General features: G+C 51.1%; 1 protein-coding gene across 1 annotated transcript in view; it reads right to left on the reverse strand.

Moving 5' to 3' along the window:
* Positions 1 to 22,565, reverse strand: part of scarf1 (scavenger receptor class F, member 1) — an 84,053-nt gene that overhangs the window by 37,125 nt on the left and 24,363 nt on the right. The window contains 6 exon segments of the mRNA XM_087977147.1: positions 1 to 10; positions 10,475 to 10,580; positions 10,988 to 11,091; positions 12,249 to 12,377; positions 18,406 to 18,595; positions 18,598 to 18,624. The exon segment at positions 1 to 10 is cut by the window's left edge and continues 115 nt beyond it. Coding sequence (XP_087833273.1) covers positions 1 to 10; positions 10,475 to 10,580; positions 10,988 to 11,091; positions 12,249 to 12,377; positions 18,406 to 18,595; positions 18,598 to 18,624 — 566 coding nt within the window.

Raw genomic sequence — 22,565 nt, forward strand, 5'->3', positions numbered from 1 at the left:
CTCCAGTGTCCTATACCGACATCCAGGAGAGAGTGAGCAAGATCAGGAACACACTCCCAGCCCTGTCCCTGACACATCCCACCCATGGGAGGGAACGGCCCCTCAGACAGGCCTGCCCACTGACCCCCCTTTGGTACAGACACTCCGAGGCAGTCCTTGGGGAGGGAAGGAGGTGCAGTTCAGGCGAAGATCAGATCTTCATCTTAGTGAATGCTGCAACAGGCCTAAGGGGCCGAATGGCCTCCTGCTACTCCTGTGCCCCAATCCAAATGGTTTGTGGAACAGCGTGGTGGCTCAGTAGTTAGCACTGCTGCCTCTCAGCACCAGGGACCCAGTTTTGATTCCAACCTCGGGCTAGGTATACTGGTTACTATGTAAGTGAGTATACTGGTAACTGTGAAACTGAGTATACTGGTTACTGTGAAACTGTGTATACTGGTAACTGTGAGACTGGGTATACTGGTAACTGTGAGACTGGATATACTGGTAACTGTGAGACTGGGTATATTGGTTACTGTGAAACTGGATATACTGGTATCTGTGAGACTGGATATACTGGTAACTGTGAGACTGGGTATATTGGTTACTGTGAAACTGGATATACTGGTAACTGTGAATCTGGGTATATTGGTTACTGTGAAACTGGATATACTGGTAACTGTGAGACTGGGTATATTGGTTACTGTGAAACTGGATATACTGGTATCTGTGAGACTGGATATACTGGTAACTGTGAGACTGGGTATATTGGTTACTGTGAGACTGGATATACTGGTTACTGTGAAACTGGGTATACTGGTAACTGTGAGACTGGGTATATTGGTTACTGTGAAACTGGATATACTGGTAACTGTGAAACTGGGTATATTGATAACTGTGAGACTGGGTATATTGGTTACTCTGAGACTAGATATACTGGTAACTATGAGACTGGGTATACTGGTTACTGTGAGACTGGATATATTGATAACTGTGAGACTGGGTATATTGGTTACTCTGAGACTAGATATACTGGTAACTGTGAGACTGGGTATACTGGTTACTGTGAGACTGGATATACTGGTAACTGTGAAACAGGGTATACTGGTTACTGTGAAACTGGGTATACTGGCAACTGTGAGACTGGGTATACTGTTTGCTGTGAAACTGGGTATACTGGTTACTGTGAAACTGGATATACTGGTAACTGTGAAACTGGGTATACTGGTTACTCTGAGACTGGGTATACTGGTTACTCTGAGACTGGGTATACTGGTTACTGTGAAACTGGGTATATTGGTTACTGTGAGACTGGGTATACTGGTTACTGTGAAACTGGATATACTGGTAACTGTGAAACTGGGTATACTGGTTACTCTGAGACTGGGTATACTGGTTACTCTGAGACTGGGTATACTGGCAACTGTGAAACTGGGTATATTGGTTACTGTGAGACTGGGTATACTGGTTACTGTGAAACTGGATATACTGGCAACTGTGAAACTGGGTATATTGATAACTGTGAAACTGGGTATACTGGTTACTGTGAAACTGGATATATTGGTAACTGTGAAACTGGATATACTGGTTACTGTGAAACTGGGTATACTGGTTACTGTGAAACTGGGTATACTGGTAACTGTGAGACTGGGTATATTGTTTACTGTGAAACTGGGTATACTGGTAACTGTAAAACTGGGTATACTGGTAACTGTGAGACTGGGTATATTGTTTACTGTGCAACTGAGTATACTGGTAACTGTGAGACTGGGTATACTGGTAACTGTGAGACTGGGTATATTGGTTACTGTGAAACTGGATATACTGGTAACTGTGAAACTGGGTATACTGGTTACTGTGAAACTGGATATACTGGTAACTGTGAAACAGGTTATACTGGTTACTGTGAAACTGGATATACTGGTAACTGTGAAACTGTGTATACTGGTAACTGTGAGACTGGGTATATTGTTTACTGTGAAACTGGGTATACTGGTTACTATGAAACTGGATATATTGGTAACTGTGAAACTGGGTATACTAGTAACTGTGAAACTGGATATACTGGTAACTGTGAAACTGGGTATACTAGTAACTGTGAGACTGGGTATACTGGTAACTGTGAAACTGGGTATACTAGTAACTGTGAGACTGGGTATACTGGTAACTGTGAAACTGGGTATACTAGTAACTGTGAGACTGGGTATACTGGTTACTGTGAAACTGGATATACTGGTTCCTGTGAAACTGGGTATACTGGTAACTATGAGACTGGGTATACTGGTTACTGTGAAACTGGGTATACTGGTAACTGTGAGACTGGATATACTGGTTACTGTGAAACTGGATATGCTGGTAACTGTGAAACTGGATATACTGGTTCCTGTGAAACTGGGTATACTGGTAACTATGAGACTGGGTATACTGGTTACTGTGAAACTGGGTATACTGGTAACTGTGAGACTGGATATACTGGTTACTGTGAAACTGGATATGCTGGTAACTGTGAAACTGGATATACTGGTTACTGTGAAACTGGGTATACTGGTAACTGTGAGACTGGGTATACTGGTTACTGTGAGACTAGGTATATTGGTTACTCTGAGACTAGATATACTGGTAACTGTGAGACTGGGTATACTGGTTACTGTGAGACTGGATATACTGGTAACTGTGAAACTGGATATACTGGCAACTGTGAAACTGGGTATATTGATAACTGTGAAACTGGGTATACTGGTTACTGTGAAACTGGATATATTGGTAACTGTGAAACTGGGTATACTGGTAACTGTGAGACTGGATATATTGGTAACTGTGAAACTGGATATACTGGTTACTGTGAAACTGGGTATACTGGTTACTGTGAAACTGGGTATACTGGTAACTGTGAGACTGGGTATATTGTTTACTGTGAAACTGGGTATACTGGTAACTGTGAGATTGGGTATACTGGTTACTGTGAAACTGGGTATACTGGTAACTGTGAGACTGGGTATACTGGTAACTGTGAAACTGGGTATACTGGTTACTGTGAGACTAGGTATATTGGTTACTCTGAGACTAGATATACTGGTAACTGTGAGACTGGGTATACTGGTTACTGTGAGACTGGATATACTGGTAACTGTGAAACTGGGTATACTGGTAACTGTGAAACTGGGTATACTGGCAACTGTGAGACTGGGTATACTGTTTGCTGTGAAACTGGGTATACTGGTTACTGTGAAACTGGATATACTGGTAACTGTGAAGCTGGGTATACTGGTAACTGTGAAACTGGGTATACTGGCAACTGTGAGACTGGGTATACTGTTTGCTGTGAAACTGGGTATACTGGTTACTGTGAAACTGGATATACTGGTTACTCTGAGACTGGGTATACTGGTTACTGTGAGACTGGGTATACTGGTAACTGTGAGACTGGGTATACTGGTTACTGTGAAACTGGATATACTGGTATCTGTGAGACTGGATATACTGGTAACTGTGAGACTGGGTATATTGGTTACTGTGAAACTGGATATACTGGTAACTGTGAATCTGGGTATATTGGTTACTGTGAAACTGGATATACTGGTAACTGTGAGACTGGGTATATTGGTTACTGTGAAACTGGATATACTGGTATCTGTGAGACTGGGTATACTGGTTACTGTGAGACTAGGTATATTGGTTACTGTGAGACTGGATATACTGGTTACTGTGAAACTGGGTATACTGGTATCTGTGAGACTGGATATACTGGTAACTGTGAGACTGGGTATATTGGTGACTGTGAAACTGGATATACTGGTAACTGTGAAACTGGGTATATTGATAACTGTGAGACTGGGTATATTGGTTACTCTGAGACTAGATATACTGGTAACTATGAGACTGGGTATACTGGTTACTGTGAGACTGGATATATTGATAACTGTGAGACTGGGTATATTGGTTACTCTGAGACTAGATATACTGGTAACTGTGAGACTGGGTATACTGGTTACTGTGAGACTGGATATACTGGTAACTGTGAAACAGGGTATACTGGTTACTGTGAAACTGGGTATACTGGCAACTGTGAGACTGGGTATACTGTTTGCTGTGAAACTGGGTATACTGGTTACTGTGAAACTGGATATACTGGTAACTGTGAAACTGGGTATACTGGTTACTCTGAGACTGGGTATACTGGTTACTCTGAGACTGGGTATACTGGTTACTGTGAAACTGGGTATATTGGTTACTGTGAGACTGGGTATACTGGTTACTGTGAAACTGGATATACTGGTAACTGTGAAACTGGGTATACTGGTTACTCTGAGACTGGGTATACTGGTTACTCTGAGACTGGGTATACTGGCAACTGTGAAACTGGGTATATTGGTTACTGTGAGACTGGGTATACTGGTTACTGTGAAACTGGATATACTGGCAACTGTGAAACTGGGTATATTGATAACTGTGAAACTGGGTATACTGGTAACTGTGAGACTGGATATATTGGTAACTGTGAAACTGGATATACTGGTTACTGTGAAACTGGGTATACTGGTTACTGTGAAACTGGGTATACTGGTAACTGTGAGACTGGGTATATTGTTTACTGTGAAACTGGGTATACTGGTAACTGTAAAACTGGGTATACTGGTAACTGTGAGACTGGGTATATTGTTTACTGTGCAACTGAGTATACTGGTAACTGTGAGACTGGGTATACTGGTAACTGTGAAACTGGGTATACTGGTTACTGTGAAACTGGATATACTGGTAACTGTGAAACAGGTTATACTGGTTACTGTGAAACTGGATATACTGGTAACTGTGAAACTGTGTATACTGGTAACTGTGAAACTGGATATACTGGTAACTGTGAAACAGGTTATACTGGTTACTGTGAAACTGGATATACTGGTAACTGTGAAACTGTGTATACTGGTAACTGTGAGACTGGGTATATTGTTTACTGTGAAACTGGGTATACTGGTTACTATGAAACTGGATATACTGGTAACTGTGAAACTGGGTATACTAGTAACTGTGAAACTGGATATACTGGTAACTGTGAAACTGGGTATACTGGCAACTGTGAGACTGGGTATACTGGTTACTGTGAGACTGGGTATACTGGTTACTGTGAAACTGGATATACTGGTATCTGTGAGACTGGATATACTGGTAACTGTGAAACTGGATATACTGGTTACTGTGAGACTGGGTATACTGGTTACTGTGAAACTGGATATACTGGTTACTGTGAGACTGGGTATACTGGTAACTGTGAAACTGGATATACTGGTTCCTGTGAAACTGGGTATACTGGTAACTATGAGACTGGGTATACTGGTTACTGTGAAACTGGGTATACTGGTAACTGTGAGACTGGGTATACTGGTTACTGTGAGACTAGGTATATTGGTTACTCTGAGACTAGATATACTGGTAACTGTGAGACTGGGTATACTGGTTACTGTGAGACTGGATATACTGGTAACTGTGAAACTGGATATACTGGTAACTGTGAAACTGGGTATACTGGTTACTCTGAGACTGGGTATACTGGCAACTGTGAAACTGGGTATATTGGTTACTGTGAGACTGGGTATACTGGTTACTGTGAAACTGGATATACTGGCAACTGTGAAACTGGGTATATTGATAACTGTGAAACTGGGTATACTGGTTACTGTGAAACTGGATATATTGGTAACTGTGAAACTGGGTATACTGGTAACTGTGAGACTGGATATATTGGTAACTGTGAAACTGGATATACTGGTTACTGTGAAACTGGGTATACTGGTTACTGTGAAACTGGATATACTGGTAACTGTGAAACTGGGTATACTGGTTACTCTGAGACTGGGTATACTGGTTACTCTGAGACTGGGTATACTGGCAACTGTGAAACTGGGTATATTGGTTACTGTGAGACTGGGTATACTGGTTACTGTGAAACTGGATATACTGGCAACTGTGAAACTGGGTATATTGATAACTGTGAAACTGGGTATACTGGTAACTGTGAGACTGGATATATTGGTAACTGTGAAACTGGGTATACTGGTTACTGTGAAACTGGGTATACTGGTAACTGTGAGACTGGGTATATTGTTTACTGTGAAACTGGGTATACTGGTAACTGTAAAACTGGGTATACTGGTAACTGTGAGACTGGGTATATTGTTTACTGTGCAACTGAGTATACTGGTAACTGTGAGACTGGGTATACTGGTAACTGTGAAACTGGGTATACTGGTTACTGTGAGACTGGATATATTGGTAACTGTGAAGCTGGGTATCCTGGTTACTGTGCAACTGGGTATACTGGTTACTGTGAAACTGGGTATACTGGTAACTGTGAGGCTGGGTATACTGGTAACTGTGAGACTGGGTATATTGGTTACTGTGAGGCTGGATATACTGGTTACTATGAAACTGGGTATACTGGTTACTGTGAGACTGGGTATACTGGTTACTGTGAGACTGGATATACTGGTAACTGTGAAACTGGGTATACTGGTAACTGTGAGATTGGGTATACTGGTTACTGTGAAACTGGGTATACTGATAACTGTAAAACTGGGTATACTGGTTACTGTGAAACTGGATATACTGGTTACTGTAACTGGGTCTACTGGTAACTGTGAGACTGGGTATACTGGTAACTGTGAAACTGGGTATACTGGTTACTGTAAAACTGGATATACTGGTAACTGTGAAACTGGGTATACTGGTAACTGTGAAACTGGGTATACTGGTTACTGTGAGGCTGGATATACTGGTTACTATGAAACTGGGTATACTGGTTACTGTGAGACTGGATATACTGGTAACTGTGAAACTGGATATACTGGTTACTGTGAAACTGGATATACTGGTTACTGTAACTGGGTATACTGGTAACTGTGAGACTGGGTATACTGGTAACTGTGAAACTGGGTATACTGGTTACTGTGAAACTGGATATACTGGTAACTGTGAAACTGGGTATACTGGTAACTGTGAAACTGGGTATACTGGTTACTGTGAGGCTGGATATACTGGTTACTGTGAAACTGGGTATACTGGTTACTGTGAGGTTGGATATACTGGTTACTGTGAAACTGGGTATAATGGTAACTGTAACTGGGTATACTGGTAACTGTGAGACTGGGTATACTGGTAACTGTGAAACTGGGTATACTGGTAACTGTGAGTCTGGGTATACTGGTTACTGTGAAACTGGATATACTGGTGACTGAGGCTGGATATACTGGTTACTGTGAAGCTGGATATACTGGTAACTGTGAGGTTGGATATACTGGTTACTATGAAACTGGGTATACTGGTTACTGTGAGGCTGGATATACTGCTACTATGAAACTGAGTATACCGGTTACTGTGAGACTGGGTAGACTGGTTACTGTGAAACTGGGTATACTGGTTACTGTCCAACTGGGTATACTGGTAACTGTGAGGCTGAATATACTGGTGACTGAGAGGCTGGATATACTGGTGACTGAGAGGCTGGATATACTGGTGACTGTGAGGCTGGTTATACTGGTTACTATGAAACTGAGTATACTGGTTACTGTGCAACTGGGTATACTGGTTACTGTGAAACTGGGTATACTGGTAACTGTGAGGCGGGGTATACTGGTTACTGTCCAACTGGGTATACTGGTTACTGTGAAACTGGGTATACTGGTAACTGCGAGGCTGAATATACTGGTCACTGAGAGGCTTGATATACTGGTTACTGTGAGGCTGGATATACTGGTTCATATGAAACTGGGTATACTGGTTACTGTGAAACTGTGAATACTGGTAACTGTGAGGCTAGGTATACTGGTAACTGTGAAGCTGGGTATACTGGTAACTGTGAGGCTGGGTATACTGGTAACTGTGAGGCTGGGTATACTGGTTACTGTGAGACTGGATGTACTGGTGACTGTGAAACTGGATGTACTGGTGACTGTGAGGCTGGATAAAATGGTAACTGTGAAACTGGGTATACTGGTTACTGTGAGTCTGGTTATACTGGTTACTATGAAACTGGGTATACTGGTAACTGTGAAACTGGATATACTGTTACTGTGAGGCTGGATATACTGGTGACTGAGAGGCTGGATATACTGGTCGCTGTGAAACTGGATATACTGGTAACTGAGAGGCTAGATGTACTGGTCACTGTGAGGCTGGATATACTGGTGACTGAGAGGCTGGATATACTGGTGACTGAGAGGCTGGATATACTGGTGACCGTGAGGCTAGATGTACTGGTCACTGTGAGGCTGGATATACTGGTGACTGTGAGGTTGGATATACTGGTGACTGAGAGGCTGGATATACTGGTGTCTGTGAGGCTGGATATACTGATGACTGTGAGGCTGGATATACTGGTGACTGAGAGGCTAGATATACTGGTCACTGTGAGGCTGGGTATACTGGTGACTGTGAGGTGGGATATACTGGTGACTGAGAGGCTGGATACACTGGTCACTGTGAGGCTGGATATACTGGTGACTGAGAGGCTAGATATACTGGTGACTAAGAGGCTAGATACACTGGTCACTGTGATGCTGGATATACTGGTGACTGAGAGGCTAGATACACTGGTCACTGTGAGGCTGGATATATTGGTGACTGAGCGGCTGGATATACTGGTGACTGTGAGGCTGCATATACTGGTCACTGTGAGGCTGGATATACTGGTGACTGTGAGGCTGGATATACTGGTGACTGTGAGGCTGGATATAGTGGTGACTGTGAAACTGGATATACTGGTCACTGTGAGGCTGGATATACTGGTGACTGTGAAACTGGATATACTGGTGACTGTGAAACTGGATATACTGGTGACTGTGAGGCTGGATATACTGGTCACTGTGAGGCTGGATATACTGGTGACTGTGAAACTGGATATACTGGTGACTGTGAAACTGGATATACTGGTCACTGTGAGGCTGGATATACTGGTGACCGTGAGGCTGGATATACTGGTGACCGTGAGGCTGGATATACTGGTGACTGTGTGGCTGGATATACTGGTGTCTGTGAGGCTGGATATACTGGTGACTGTGAGGCTGGATATACTGGTGACTGTGAGGCTGGATATACTGGTGACTGTGAGGCTGGATATACTGGTGTCTGTGAGGCTGGATATACTGGTGACTGTGAGGCTGGATATACTGGTGACTGTGAGGCTGGATATACTGGTCACTGTGAGGCTGGATATACTGGTGACCGTGAGGCTGGATATACTGGTGACCGTGAGGCTGGATATACTGGTGACCGTGAGGCTGGATATACTGGTGACTGTGAGGCTGGATATACTGGTGACTGTGAGGCTGGATATACTGGTGACTGTGAGGCTGGATATACTGGTCACTGTGAGGCTGGATATACTGGTGACCGTGAGGCTGGATATACTGGTGACTGTGAGGCTGGATATACTGGTGACCGTGAGGCTGGATATACTGGTGACTGTGAGGCTGGATATACTGGTGACCGTGAGGCTGGATATACTGGTGACTGTGAGGCTGGATATACTGGTGACTGTAAGACTGTGTAAGGAGCAGCACAGAAAGGAGATTTAGAGAATGGAATGAGAGACTGCGGGCACTGGGACTATTCTCTCCCAGACCGAGACACTCAAGTGGACATTACATCGAGTTGGGCTTTGATAAGGGTCACCAGGGGAAGTGGTGGATCAGTGCTCAGAGAAACATGAGGATGATCAGGAATGGAACCTGATGAGAAGGAGATGAGGATTGGGGGATAATGCAGCGAGGGCAGTACAAGCACTTTCCACATGAACTCTCACAAGAGCATTGGGTAAATACTGAGAATTCACAGGACTGGGGGGGAGCAGCAGGGATATGGAACTGATTGTACAGCTTTTCAGAGAGCTATCACCAGCAGGAATGGGCTGAATGGTCTCACAATGTGCTGTGTGAGGCTTCTTCCCAGTCCATACAAAACCCCTTGTCTGTCTTATCAGAGCTGTCACATGGTGAGATGTTAACCCAGCCGTCCCTCGCCCTGTTGTGGGCAATGTGGTGCAGTGGTATTGTCACCGGTCTGGTCTTCTGCATGGCCCAGGGTAATGCTCTCGGGATGTGGGTTCAAATCTGACCAAGGCAAATGAATTCAACAACAAATCTGGAATTAAATGCTGGCCCTTTGGTGATATGTGTCGGGAAAACCGCAGCTAGGTCATGGAGATCTTTTCGGGAGGAAAATCTACCATCCTCAGCCAGCCTGACCTACACGTGACTCCAGACCCACAGCAATCTGGTTATCTCTCAACTGTCCTCTGGACTATCCCAGCAAGTTCTCAGTTCAAGGGCAATTAGGCATGGGAGTCAAACACTGAGGGTGACACTGACACTTGTATCCCGCAATGGATCGGAAAGATTTGGGAATGCTTCCCAGCTGCTCCTTGGTGAACGGCTGTGGGATCTTGCCCTGCCTGAGGCCAGACCAGCTGGAGAAAGCAGGAGGGTCCCCGGTCACACACCCCTACCTGTTCTTGGGATCGTTCTTGTCGTTTCCACAACAACAGCAGCACAAGATGCAGAGCAGGATGAGCAGCGACACCACAACAACAGCGATCACAACACCGCCCTGACCTGGAGAAACAGAGAGGGAGTCACCATGCTGGACAGCAGCTACCTGAGCAATGACGCTACATCCTGAGGCTCTGCACAGGCAACCCGGAGCAGGAATAAACCCTTCACACACAGACAGGCCATTCAGTGCAGTCACAAACCAGCTCAGCACTTGCCCTGTTTACCCAAACCAAACCAAGCTTCGAAGAGGAGGAGACTCCTCTAGCTTTTAGAGACCCCGTCGAGCTCACTCAGAAGGAAGAGTCCCACTGAGTGTGCTGATCCAAACATCCTGCTCAGGCACAGGGGAACAGGACAGTCGAAGGGGGTTGGGGGTGGGGGGAACTGCGAGAAACATGGCTGAGTGTTGGAAGGAGAATGAGGTCAGCAAACCTGAGGGAGTAAGAGTGAGAAAACGAGAGACTCACTGAAAGGACACTCTCCAGTCACAGGGTCACAGGCCGCTCCAAGACAGTGACAGGAAGTCGAACAATTCAGACCATAAAATCCACTCAGACACGTGAGGTTACATCTAGAGGAACCGACCGAAACAAAACACACACAGAAAGATAAAAACTGCCAAAAAGGGAAATTATACTGTAGCCTGATAGTAAATAGACACGACAAATCATCTAACTCTTAGATTGCAAATCACAAAATCTTTCTTTAAATGTAACAGAGTGAGTGAGCCTTACCCTGAATAAACACTGACTCGACGGTTACACAGTGAGTGACCCTTACCCTGAATAAACACTGATTCTGTACAGTTACACAGTGAGTGACTCTTACCCCTCTGAATAAACACTGACTCTGTACGGTTACACAGTGAGTGACCCTGACCCTCAATAAACACTGACTCGGTACAGTTACACAGTGAGTGACCCTGACCCTGAATAAACACTGACTCTGTACGGTTACACAGTGAGTGACCCTGACCCTGAATAAACACTGACTCTGTACGGTTACACAGTGAGTGACCATTACCCTGCTGAATAAACACTAACTCTGTACAGTTACACAGTGAGTGACCCTAACCCTGCTGAATAAACCCTGACTCTGTACAGTTACACAGTGAGTGACCCTAACCCTGCTGAATAAACCCTGACTCTGTACGGTTACACAGTGAGTGACCATTACCCTGCTGAATAAACACTGACTCTGTACGGTTACACAGTGAGTGACCCTGACCCTGAATAAACACTGACTCTGTACGGTTACACAGTGAGTGACCCTAACCCTGCTGAATAAACCCTGACTCTGTACAGTTACACAGTGAGTGACCATTACCCTGCTGAATAAACACTGACTCTGTACAGTTACACAGTGAGTGACCATTACCCTGCTGAATAAACACTGACTCTGTACAGTTACACAGCGAGTGACCCTCACCTTGATTAAACATTGACTCTAGCATTTAAAAATCACCCATCCCCAGGTTACAGTCCGACAGGTTTATTTGGAAGCACTAACGTTCAGAGTGCTGCTCAATCATCAGGTGGTTGTAGTGTATTGGTGTTTCCAAACAGACCTGTTGGACTCTAACCTGATGTTGAGTGATTTTTAACATTGTCCACCCTAGTCCAACACTTGTGTCTCCAAATCTGTCGAGTTTCTTTCATTCGGACTGTGGGTTGATGCTAAGGATTTGTATTGGACTCACGGGTGTGTATTTTTGTTGGGTCTCCTTACCTGGCTCCTGTATATCCCTCATGGCACACACACTCCCCTGTGATATGGTGACAGTTTCCATGGTTACAGTCAGGACAGAAGGATCGACAACCAAGACCAAACGTCCCAGACACACAGCGGGTGACACATCTGAAACCAAGACAAAACTAAACATTCCTGAACTGATAGGGACTCCAAATCACCGCAGCATCAAACATTCGACATTTATCCTGGCACAGTCTTGATCAGACCAGTTTACACCTGGGGGTGGGGGGTGGGGGGTCAAGTAGGGCTGTAGGAACCTCAGTGAGCCGCACTGTCGGAGGGTCAGTGCTGAGGGGGTGGGCACTGTCGGAGGGTCAATGCTGAAGGAGCACCGAACTGTCAGATGGTCAGTGCTGAGGGAGTGGTGTACCGTCGGAGGGTCAGTGCTGAGGGAGCGCCGCACTGTCAGAGGGTCAGTGCTGAGGGAGCGCCGCACTGTCGGAGGGTCAGTGCTGAGGGAGCGCCGCACTGTCACAGGGTCAGTGCTGAGGGAGTGCCACACTGTCGGAGGGTCAGTGCTGAGGGAGCGCCGCACTGTCGGAGGGTCAGTGTTGAGGGAGCGCCGCACTGTCGGAGGGTCAGTGCTGAGGGAGCGCCGCACTGTCTGAGGGTCAGTGCTGAGGGAGCGCCGCACTGTCTGAGGGTCAGTGTTGAGGGAGCGCCGCACTGTGGGAGGGTCAGTGCTGAGGGGGCGTCGCACTGTCGGAAGGTCAGTGCTGAGGGAGCGCCGCACTGTGGGAGGGTCAGTGCTGAGGGAGCGCCGCACTGTCTGAGGGTCAGTGTTGAGGGAGCGCCGCACTGTCAGAGGGTCAGTGCTGAGGGAGCGCCGCACTTTCAGAGGGTCAGTGCTGAGGGAGCGCCGCACTGTGGGAGGGTCAGTGCTGGGGAGCGCCGCACTGTCGGAGGGTCAGTGCTCAGGGAGCGCCGCACTGTCGGAGGGTCAGTGCTGAGGGAGTGCCGCACTGTCGAAGGGTCAGTGCTCAGGGAGTGCCGCACTGTCAGAGAGTCAGTGCTGAGGGAGTGCCGAACTGTGGGAGGGTCAGTGCTGAGGGAGTGCCGCACTGTCGGAGGGTCAGTGCTGAGGGAGTGCCGCACTGTCAGAGGGTCGGTGCTAAGGGAGCGCCGCACTGTGGGAGGGTCAGTGCTGAGGGAGTGCCGCACTGTCAGAGGGTCAGTGCTGAGGGAGCGCCGCACTGTCGGAGGGTCAGTGCTGAGGGAGTGCCGTACTGTCGGAGGGTCAGTGCTGAGGGAGCGCCGCACTGTCGGAGGGTCAGTGCTGAGGGAGCGCCGCACTGTCGGAGGGTCAGTGCGGAGGGAGCGCCGCACTGTCGGAGGGTCAGTGTTGAGGGAGCGCCGCACTGTCGGAGGGTCAGTGCTCAGGGAGCGCCGCACTGTCGAAGGGTCAGTGCTCAGGGAGTGCCGCACTGTCAGAGAGTCAGTGTTGAGGGAGCGCCGCACTGTGGGAGGGTCAGTGCTGAGGGGGCGTCGCACTGTTAAAGAGTCAGTGCTGAGGGAGCGCCGAACTGTGGGAGGGTCAGTGCTGAGGGAGTGCCGCACTGTCAGAGGGTCAGTGCTAAGGGAGCGCCGCACTGTCTGAGGGTCAGTGCTGAGGGAGCGCCGCACTGTCTGAGGGTCAGTGTTGAGGGAGCGCCGCACTGTGGGAGGGTCAGTGCTGAGGCGGCGTTGCACTGTCGGAAGGTCAGTGCTGAGGGAGCGCCACACTGTCGGAGGGTCAGTGCTGCGGGAGCGCCGCACTGTCTGAGGGTCAGTGTTGAGGGAGCGCCGCACTGTCAGAGGGTCAGTGCTGAGGGGGCGTCGCACTCTCGGAAGGTCAGTGCTGAGGGAGCGCCGCACTGTCAGAGGGTCAGTGCTGAGGGAGTGCCGCACTGTCGGAGGGTTAGTGCTGAGGGAGCGCCGCACTGTCAGAGGGTCAGTGCTGAAGGAGTGCCGCACTGTCGGAAGGTCAGTGCTGAGGGAGCGCCGCACTGTCTGAGGGTCAGTGTTGAGGGAGCGCCGCACTGTGGGAGGGTCAGTGCTGAGGCGGCGTTGCACTGTCGGAAGGTCAGTGCTGAGGGAGCGCCACACTGTCGGAGGGTCAGTGCTCAGGGAGCGCCGCACTGTCGGAGGGTCAGTGCTGAGGGAGTGCCGCACTGTCGAAGGGTCAGTGCTCAGGGAGTGCCGCACTGTCAGAGAGTCAGTGCTGAGGGAGTGCCGAACTGTGGGAGGGTCAGTGCTGAGGGAGTGCCGCACTGTCGGAGGGTCAGTGCTGAGGGAGTGCCGCACTGTCAGAGGGTCGGTGCTAAGGGAGCGCCGCACTGTGGGAGTGTCAGTGCTGAGGGAGTGCCGCACTGTCAGAGGGTCAGTGCTGAGGGAGCGCCGCACTGTCGGAGGGTCAGTGCTGAGGGAGTGCCGTACTGTCGGAGGGTCAGTGCTGAGGGAGCGCCGCACTGTCGGAGGGTCAGTGCTGAGGGAGCGCCGCACTGTCGGAGGGTCAGTGCGGAGGGAGCGCCGCACTGTCGGAGGGTCAGTGTTGAGGGAGCGCCGCACTGTCGGAGGGTCAGTGCTCAGGGAGCGCCGCACTGTCGAAGGGTCAGTGCTCAGGGAGTGCCGCACTGTCAGAGAGTCAGTGTTGAGGGAGCGCCGCACTGTGGGAGGGTCAGTGCTGAGGGGGCGTCGCACTTTCAGAGGGTCAGTGCTGCGGGAGCGCCGCACTGTCTGAGGGTCAGTGCTGAGGGGGCGTCGCACTCTCGGAAGGTCAGTGCTGAGGGAGCGCCGCACTGTCAGAGGGTCAGTGCTGAGGGAGCGCCGAACTGTGGGAGGGTCAGTGCTGAGGGAGTGCCGCACTGTCAGAGGGTCAGTGCTAAGGGAGCGCCGCACTGTCGGAGGGTCAGTGCTCAGGGAGCGCCGCACTGTCGAAGGGTCAGTGCTCAGGGAGTGCCGCACTGTCAGAGAGTCAGTGTTGAGGGAGCGCCGCACTGTCTGAGGGTCAGTGTTGAGGGAGCGCCGCACTGTGGGAGGGTCAGTGCTGAGGCGGCGTTGCACTGTCGGAAGGTCAGTGCTGAGGGAGCGCCACACTGTCGGAGGGTCAGTGCTGCGGGAGCGCCGCACTGTCTGAGGGTCAGTGTTGAGGGAGCGCCGCACTGTCAGAGGGTCAGTGCTGAGGGGGCGTCGCACTCTCGGAAGGTCAGTGCTGAGGGAGCGCCGCACTGTCAGAGGGTCAGTGCTGAGGGAGTGCCGCACTGTCGGAGGGTTAGTGCTGAGGGAGCGCCGCACTGTCAGAGGGTCAGTGCTGAAGGAGTGCCGCACTGTCGGAAGGTCAGTGCTGAGGGAGCGCCGCACTGTCAGAGGGTCAGTGCTGCGGGAGCGCCGCACTGTCGGAAGGTCAGTGCTGAGGGAGTGCCGCACTGTCAGAGGGTCAGTGCTGAGGGAGTGCCGCACTGTCAGAGGGTCAGTGCTGAGGGAGTGCCGCACTGTCGGAGGGTCAGTGCTGAGGGAGCGCCGCACTGTCGGAGGGTCAGTGCTGAGGGAGTGCCGCACTGTCGGAGGGTCAGTGCTGCGGGAGCGCCGCACTGTCTGAGGGTCAGTGTTGAGGGAGCGCCGCACTGTGGGAGGGTCAGTGCTGAGGGGGCGTCGCACTGTCGGAAGGTCAGTGCTGAGGGAGCGCCGCACTGTCAGAGGGTCAGTGCTGAGGGAGTGCCGCACTGTCGGAGGGTTAGTGCTGAGGGAGCGCCGCACTGTCGGAGGGTCAGTGCTGAGGGAGCGCCGCACTGTCAGAGGGTCAGTGCTGAGGGAGCGCCGCACTGTCAGAGGGTCAGTGCTGAGGGAGTGCCGCACTGTCAGAGGGTCAGTGCTGAGGGAGCGCCGCACTGTCGGAAGGTCAGTGCTGAGGGAGTGCCGCACTGTCGGAGGGTCAGTGCTGAGGGAGCGCCGCACTGTCAGAGGGTCAGTGCTGAGGGAGCGCCGCACTGTCGGAAGGTCAGTGCTGAGGGAGTGCCGCACTGTCGGAGGGTCAGTGCTGAGGGAGCGCCGCACTGTCAGAGGGTCAGTGCTGAGGGAGTGCCGCACTGTCAGAGGGTCAGTGCTGAGGGAGTGCCACACAGTCGGAGGGTCAGTGCTGAGGGAGTGCCGCACTGTCGGAGGGTCAGTGCTGAGAGAGTGCAGCACTGTCGGAGGGTCAGTGCTGAGGGAGTGCCGCACTATCGGAGGGTCAGTGCTGAGAGAGTGCCGCATTGTTGGAGGGTCAGTGCTGAGGGAGTGCCGCACTGTCGGAAGGTCAGTGCTGAGGGAGCGCCGCACTGTCTGAGGGTCAGTGCTGAGGGAGTACCGCACTGTCGGAGGGTCAGTGCTGCGGGAGCGCCGCACTGTCTGAGGGTCAGTGTTGAGGGAGCGCCGCACTGTGGGAGGGTCAGTGCTGAGGGGGCGTCGCACTGTCGGAAGGTCAGTGCTGAGGGAGCGCCGCACTGTCGGAGGGTCAGTGCTGAGGGAGCGCCGCACTGTCAGAGGGTCAGTGCTGAGGGAGTGCCGCACTGTCGGAGGGTTAGTGCTGAGGGAGCGCCGCACTGTCGGAGGGTCAGTGCTGAGGGAGCGCTGCACTGTCAGAGGGTCAGTGCTGAGGGAGCGCCGCACTGTCAGAGGGTCAGTGCTGAGGGAGTGCCGCACTGTCAGAGGGTCAGTGCTGAGGGAGTGCCACACAGTCGGAGGGTTAGTGCTGAGGGAGTGCCGCACTGTCGGAAGGTCAGTGCTGAGGGAGCGCCGCACTGTCTGAGGGTCAGTGCTGAGGGAGCGCCGCACTGTCGGAAGGTCAGTGCTGAGGGAGTGCCGCACTGTCGGAGGGTCAGTGCTGAGGGAGCGCCGCACTGTCAGGGTCAGTGCTGAGGGAGTGCCGCACTGTCAGAGGGTCAGTGCTGAGGGAGTGCCACACAGTCGGAGGGTCAGTGCTGAGGGAGTGCCGCACTGTTGGAGGGTCAGTGCTGAGGGAGCGCCGCACTGTCGGAGGGTCAGTGCTGAGAGAGTGCCGCACTGTCAGAGGGTTAGTGCTGAGGGAGCGCCGTACTGTCAGAGGGTCAGTGCTGAGGGAGCGCCGCACTCTCAGAGGGTCAGTGCTGAGGGAGCGCCGCACTGTCGGAGGGTTAGTGCTGAGGGAGCGCCGTACTGTCGGAGGGTCAGTGCTGAGGGAGCGCCGCACTGTCGGAGGGTCAGTGCTGAGGGAGCGCCGCACTGTCAGAGGGTCAGTGCTGAGGGAGCGCCGCACTGTCAGAGGGTCAGTGCTGAGGGAGCGCCGTACTGTCAGAGGGTCAGTGCTGAGGGAGCGCCACACTGTCGGAGGGTCAGTGCTGAGGGAGCGCCGCACTGTCGGAGGGTCAGTGCTGAGGGAGTGCCGCACTGTCGGAGGGTCAGTGCTGAGGGAGCGCCGCACTGTCGGAGGGTTAGTGCTGAGGGAGCGCCGCACTGTCGGAGGGTCAGTGCTGAGGGAGCGCCGTACTGTCGGAGGGTCAGTGCTGAGGGAGTGCCGCACTGTCGGAGGGTCAGTGCTGAGGGAGCGCCGCACTGTCGGAGGGTCAGTGCTGAGAGAGTGCCGCACTGTCAGAGGGTTAGTGCTGAGGGAGTGCCGCACTGTCGGAGGGTCAGTGCTGAGGGCGCGCCGCAATGTCAGAGGGTCAGTGCTGAGGGAGCGCCGCACTGTCGGAGGGTCAGTGCTGAGGGAGCGCCGCACTGTCGGAGGGTCAGTGCTGAGGGAATACCGCACTGTCAGAGGGTCAGTGCTGAGGGAGCGCCGCACTGTCAGAGGGTCAGTGCTGAGGGAGTGCCGCACTGTCAGAGCGTCAGTGCTGAGGGAATACTGTGATGTTAAATTGAGTACTGAGTGTCGCTGCAGCTGGCTGTCCTGGAAAACCGGGCTCTAATTGAGGAAGCGGGCCGCCCTGGTTGTTCCCTGGGCCCTCATCCATCCCTGATTGTTTTTGAGGAGTGAGCTGTAGGTAAACTACCTCCTGTGTTTTCAACAAAGGCCAACCAAAATGATAATGGTGCAATGGAGGCTGTGTGCGGCGCTACAGCAATGTAAGTGCTTGTGCCTTTGAGTGCATGGTGTATGGTGTTTCCCTGTGAGGAGCTGTAAGCTGGGTGACTGTACCTGGGGCCAATCCAGCCAGGGTTGCAGCTTCGGCAGTGACCAGTGATGGTGTTGCAGGGTTCCCCATGCCTGCAGTGGGGACAGTGCTCTGTGCAGTTTTCCCCGTGTGCTCCTGGGGGGCACGGCCGCTCACACTGACTCCCGGTCCATCCCCTCAAACAGGCCGGGCAGGAACCATCGCTGGGGGAGCACTGCCCTGCATCCTTACAGTGACCGCACCTACAGGAACAAGAGGGTCACCAACACTGTCAGCCTCTGGCACAAACCATCACAGCACAGAATCCCTGCAATGTGGGAACAGACCATTCAGCCCATCGATTCCATACCAACCCTCTCATCCCACATTTCCTGTGGCTAACCCTGCACAGACTGTGACACTACGGGCAATTCCCCATGGCCAATCCACCCCAACCTGCCCATCTTTGGACTGTGGGAGGAAACCCACACAGACAAGGGGAGAATGTGCAAACTCCACACAGACAGTAGCCCGCGGCTGGAATCAAACCCAGGTCCCTGGCGCTGGGAGGCAGCAGTGCTAACTACTGAGCCACCTTCTTACTGCAATGACAAGGCAGCGCATTTATATAGCAGTTTGATAAGAAAACCCTTCACAGAATCTCAGCACTATTTTGGTGCTGAATGAGGCCATTTGGCCCATCATGTTAACAGTAGTTTTATCAGCTGGTGCCTATCTCCCTGTCTCCCCGCACTGCTCAGTGTGAAACCCGATTCTCCTTTTGAACAGAGAGATGGAAAGAATCTCTGCAGCTGATATTTCCTGACCAAGCTGTGCCTGCACGGAGACAACGACATTGGAGTAGTGACCGAGCACCAGACCGACAGGCTCTGGAACATTACACACCTTCAGCTGTTGGCCTTCAGGAACATCCAACCTTGTCTAGAAAGTGTTTTCTTTTTAAAACAGAACAGAGAGAAGTCTATTTTTACCCTCTCCTTGAATGTGTGTGGGTGTGTGTGAGTGAATCTGCATGTGTGTCTATGTGAGTCTGAATGTGTGTGTGTGCAAGTGAGTGTGAGTGAAAGTGTGTGTGAGACTGAGTGAATGTAGTGAGTGAAAGTGTGTAAATGTGTGTGTGAAAGTATGTTTGTGAGATGGAGTAAATAGATATGTATGTGAATGCAAGAGTGAAAGTGTGTGAGAATGTGTGTGTGAGAGAGTGTGTGTGTCGGAGGGTGTGCCTGTGTATGTGTGAGCGTGAGTGTGTGTGTGTGAGAGAGAGTGTGTGTGTCTGAGGGTGTGCCTGTGTATGTGTGAGTGTGTGAGAGAGAGTGTGTGTGTGAGGGTGTGCCTGTGTATGTGTAAGTCTGAGAGAGTGTGTGTGTGAGTGAGTGTGTGTGAGAGAGAGTGTGTGTGTCTGAGGGTGTGCCTGTGTATGTGTGAATGTGAGAGTGTGTGTGAGAGTGAGAGAGCGTGTGTGTGAGTGTGAGAGAGTGTGTGTGTGAGAGAGAGTGTGTGTGTGAGAGAGAGTGTGTGTGTCTAAGGGTGTGCCTGTATATGTGTGAGTATGAGAGGGTGTGTGAGTGTGAGAGGGTGTATGAGTGTGAGAGCGTGTATGAGTGTGAGAAGATGTGTGAGTGTGAGAGGATGTGTGAATGTGAGAGGATGTGTGAGTTGTGAGATATTGTGTAATGAGATATTGCATTATCAGGTATCTTTATTAACTCACTCACCAGCTTGCTTTCCTCATTAATACCAGCTTCCCATTTATTCCTTCATAACCCTTTATGAACCTGTTATACCATAATACAGTTTCTTTCATTCATCCATAAAGCCGCCATTCTGTATTATCCAAATTTAAACCGACCCTTTCAAACCCATCACTGCATTACAAAGAGTGTTTACCTCAGCATACTGATTAATACCATCCCCATCAAGACACCACAAAACAGTATAATATTAATCAGCCCTTCCCAACCATCTCTGGGACCTGAATAGATTGATTTTTCTTTTTGAGGCCCTAACACAAGTCCTTGTGAGACACAACTGGTTACATCCTGCCAATTGACTACCTACCCATTATCTCTACTTTCTGTCGCCTGCCACTCAAACAATTTCCTAGCCGTGTCAGGAATTTGCCCTCAATTCTGTTGGCTTCTACCTACGTAAGTGGACTTTGTCAAATGCCTTCTGGAAGTCCATATGAACAACATCTATGGACATTATTCCCTGACAACTACCTTAGTCCCCTTTTTTTTTCTTTTTTTGGGGGGAAAAAAATATATAATAAGCACTACCTAAGTGCGGTAGTGCTTATTATATATTTTTTTCCCCCCAGCACCCATGGTGTGTGTGTGCGCAGGTGTGAGACACAGTGAACTGAATAGATTGATACCTGTTAAACACCTTTTAACTGGGTCATTATCCCTTTAAGAAACTAACTGACAAACAGCGCTTGCATGAAATTGCATGAATAAATGAAACTCATACCGGCAAATGGGAAATAAATCTCACCACCCAGCTGCAGTAACCAGTTTAATATTCTTTATTCTTTTATTATGATTTCTAACTTATTTAGACCATCTCCTGTCTCCCAGGCCAGAGACCCTTCAAACCTTTGTGTACTACAGATAAAAATGTAACACTATAGTGATGAGACTTTAATATATGCAACAATTGTGTTTAAAGGGGGTTGCTGTAAGATCTGTATTTCAGGATTCGATTCCTGCCTTGAACTTGTGCTGTGATTGCTGAACAAACAGAATATTTTTCCCACTCACCAGTTTTGGTCTTTATTTGAAAACGATCCCACAGAGTGCGTGTGCGTGTGTGAGTGTGAGTGTATGAATGAACGGGTGTTTAGATTGGATTCCCTACAGTGGGGAAACAGGCCCTTCGGCCCAACAAGTCTACACTGACCCTCTGAAGAGTAACCCACTCAGACCCATTTCCCTCTGTCTAACACACCTAACACTATGGGTAATTTAGCATGGCCAATTCACCAAACCTGCACATCTTTGGACTGTGGGAGGAAGCCAGAGCACCTGGAGGAAACCCACACAGACACGGGGAGAACGTGCAAACTCCACACAGTCAGTCACCCGAGGCTGGAATCGAACCTGGGACCCTGGTGCTGTGAGGCAGCAGCGCTAACCACTGAGCCACCGTGCCACCCCATGTGTGAGATTGTGAGCGAGTGTGTGAGTGTGAGCGGGTGTGATATGAGCAGGTGTGTGAACAGGTGTGTGAGGGTGAGATGGTGTGTGTGAGTGTGAGGGTGTGTGAGAGCGAGGGTGTGAGTGTGAGTGAGGATGTGTGAGTGTGTGTGTGTGAGAGAGAGGGGGGTGTATGAGCAGGTGTGTGTTTGTGCATGTGAGGGTGTGTGTGTGTGAGCCTGAGCAGGTGTGTGTGAGACAGTGTGTGTGCGAGAGGGTGCATGAGAGTGTGAGCGGGTGAGTGTGTGGGTGTGAACAGGTGTGAGTGTGAGCGGCTGCGTGTGTGGGCGGGGGGGGTGGTTGAGTGTGAGCGGGTATGTAAATACCTGGATTGTTCCCCAGTCCCTGTGCAATCCCTGGGGAGGGGACTGGGTGGTGGGTGGGGTTGGTGCATGGTGAGGGGTGAGGGGTGGTGCGGGGTGGAGGGTGAGGGGTGTGGGGTGAGGGGTGGGGGGTGTGCATGGTGAGGGGTGGGGGTGAGGAGTGTGGGTGAGGGGTGGGGGGTGGTGCAGGGTGAGGGGTGGGGGGTGGTGCGGGGTGGAGGGTGAGGGGTGTGGGGTGAGGGGTGGGGGGTGTGCATGGTGAGGGGTGAGGGGTGGGGAGTGTGGGGTGAGGGGTGGGGGGTGGTGCAGGGTGAGGGGTGTGGGGTGAGGGGTGTGGTTGGTGCAGGGTGAGGGGTCATGCGGAATGAGGGGTGAGGGGTGCGGGGTGAGGGGTAGGGGGTGGTGCGGGGTGTGGGGTGAGGGGTGTGGTTGGTGCAGGGTGAGGGGTCATGCGGAATGAGGGGTGAGGGGTGCGGGGTGAGGGGTAGGGGGTGGTGCAGGGTGGGGGGTGAGGGGTGGGGGGTGGTGCGGAACGGGGGGTGCGGGGTGAGGGGTGAGGGGTGGGGAGTGTGGGGTGAGGGGTGGGAGGTGGTGCAGGGTGAGGGGTGGGGGGTGGTGCGGGGTGGAGGGTGAGGGGTGTGGGGTGAGGGGTGGGGGGTGTGC

The sequence above is a fragment of the Chiloscyllium plagiosum genome, unplaced genomic scaffold, assembly GCF_037043375.1.
Source record: "Chiloscyllium plagiosum isolate Xiang-an unplaced genomic scaffold, Cpla_swu_hap1 HiC_scaffold_31, whole genome shotgun sequence".
In the NCBI taxonomy this organism is placed as follows: domain Eukaryota; kingdom Metazoa; phylum Chordata; class Chondrichthyes; order Orectolobiformes; family Hemiscylliidae; genus Chiloscyllium; species Chiloscyllium plagiosum.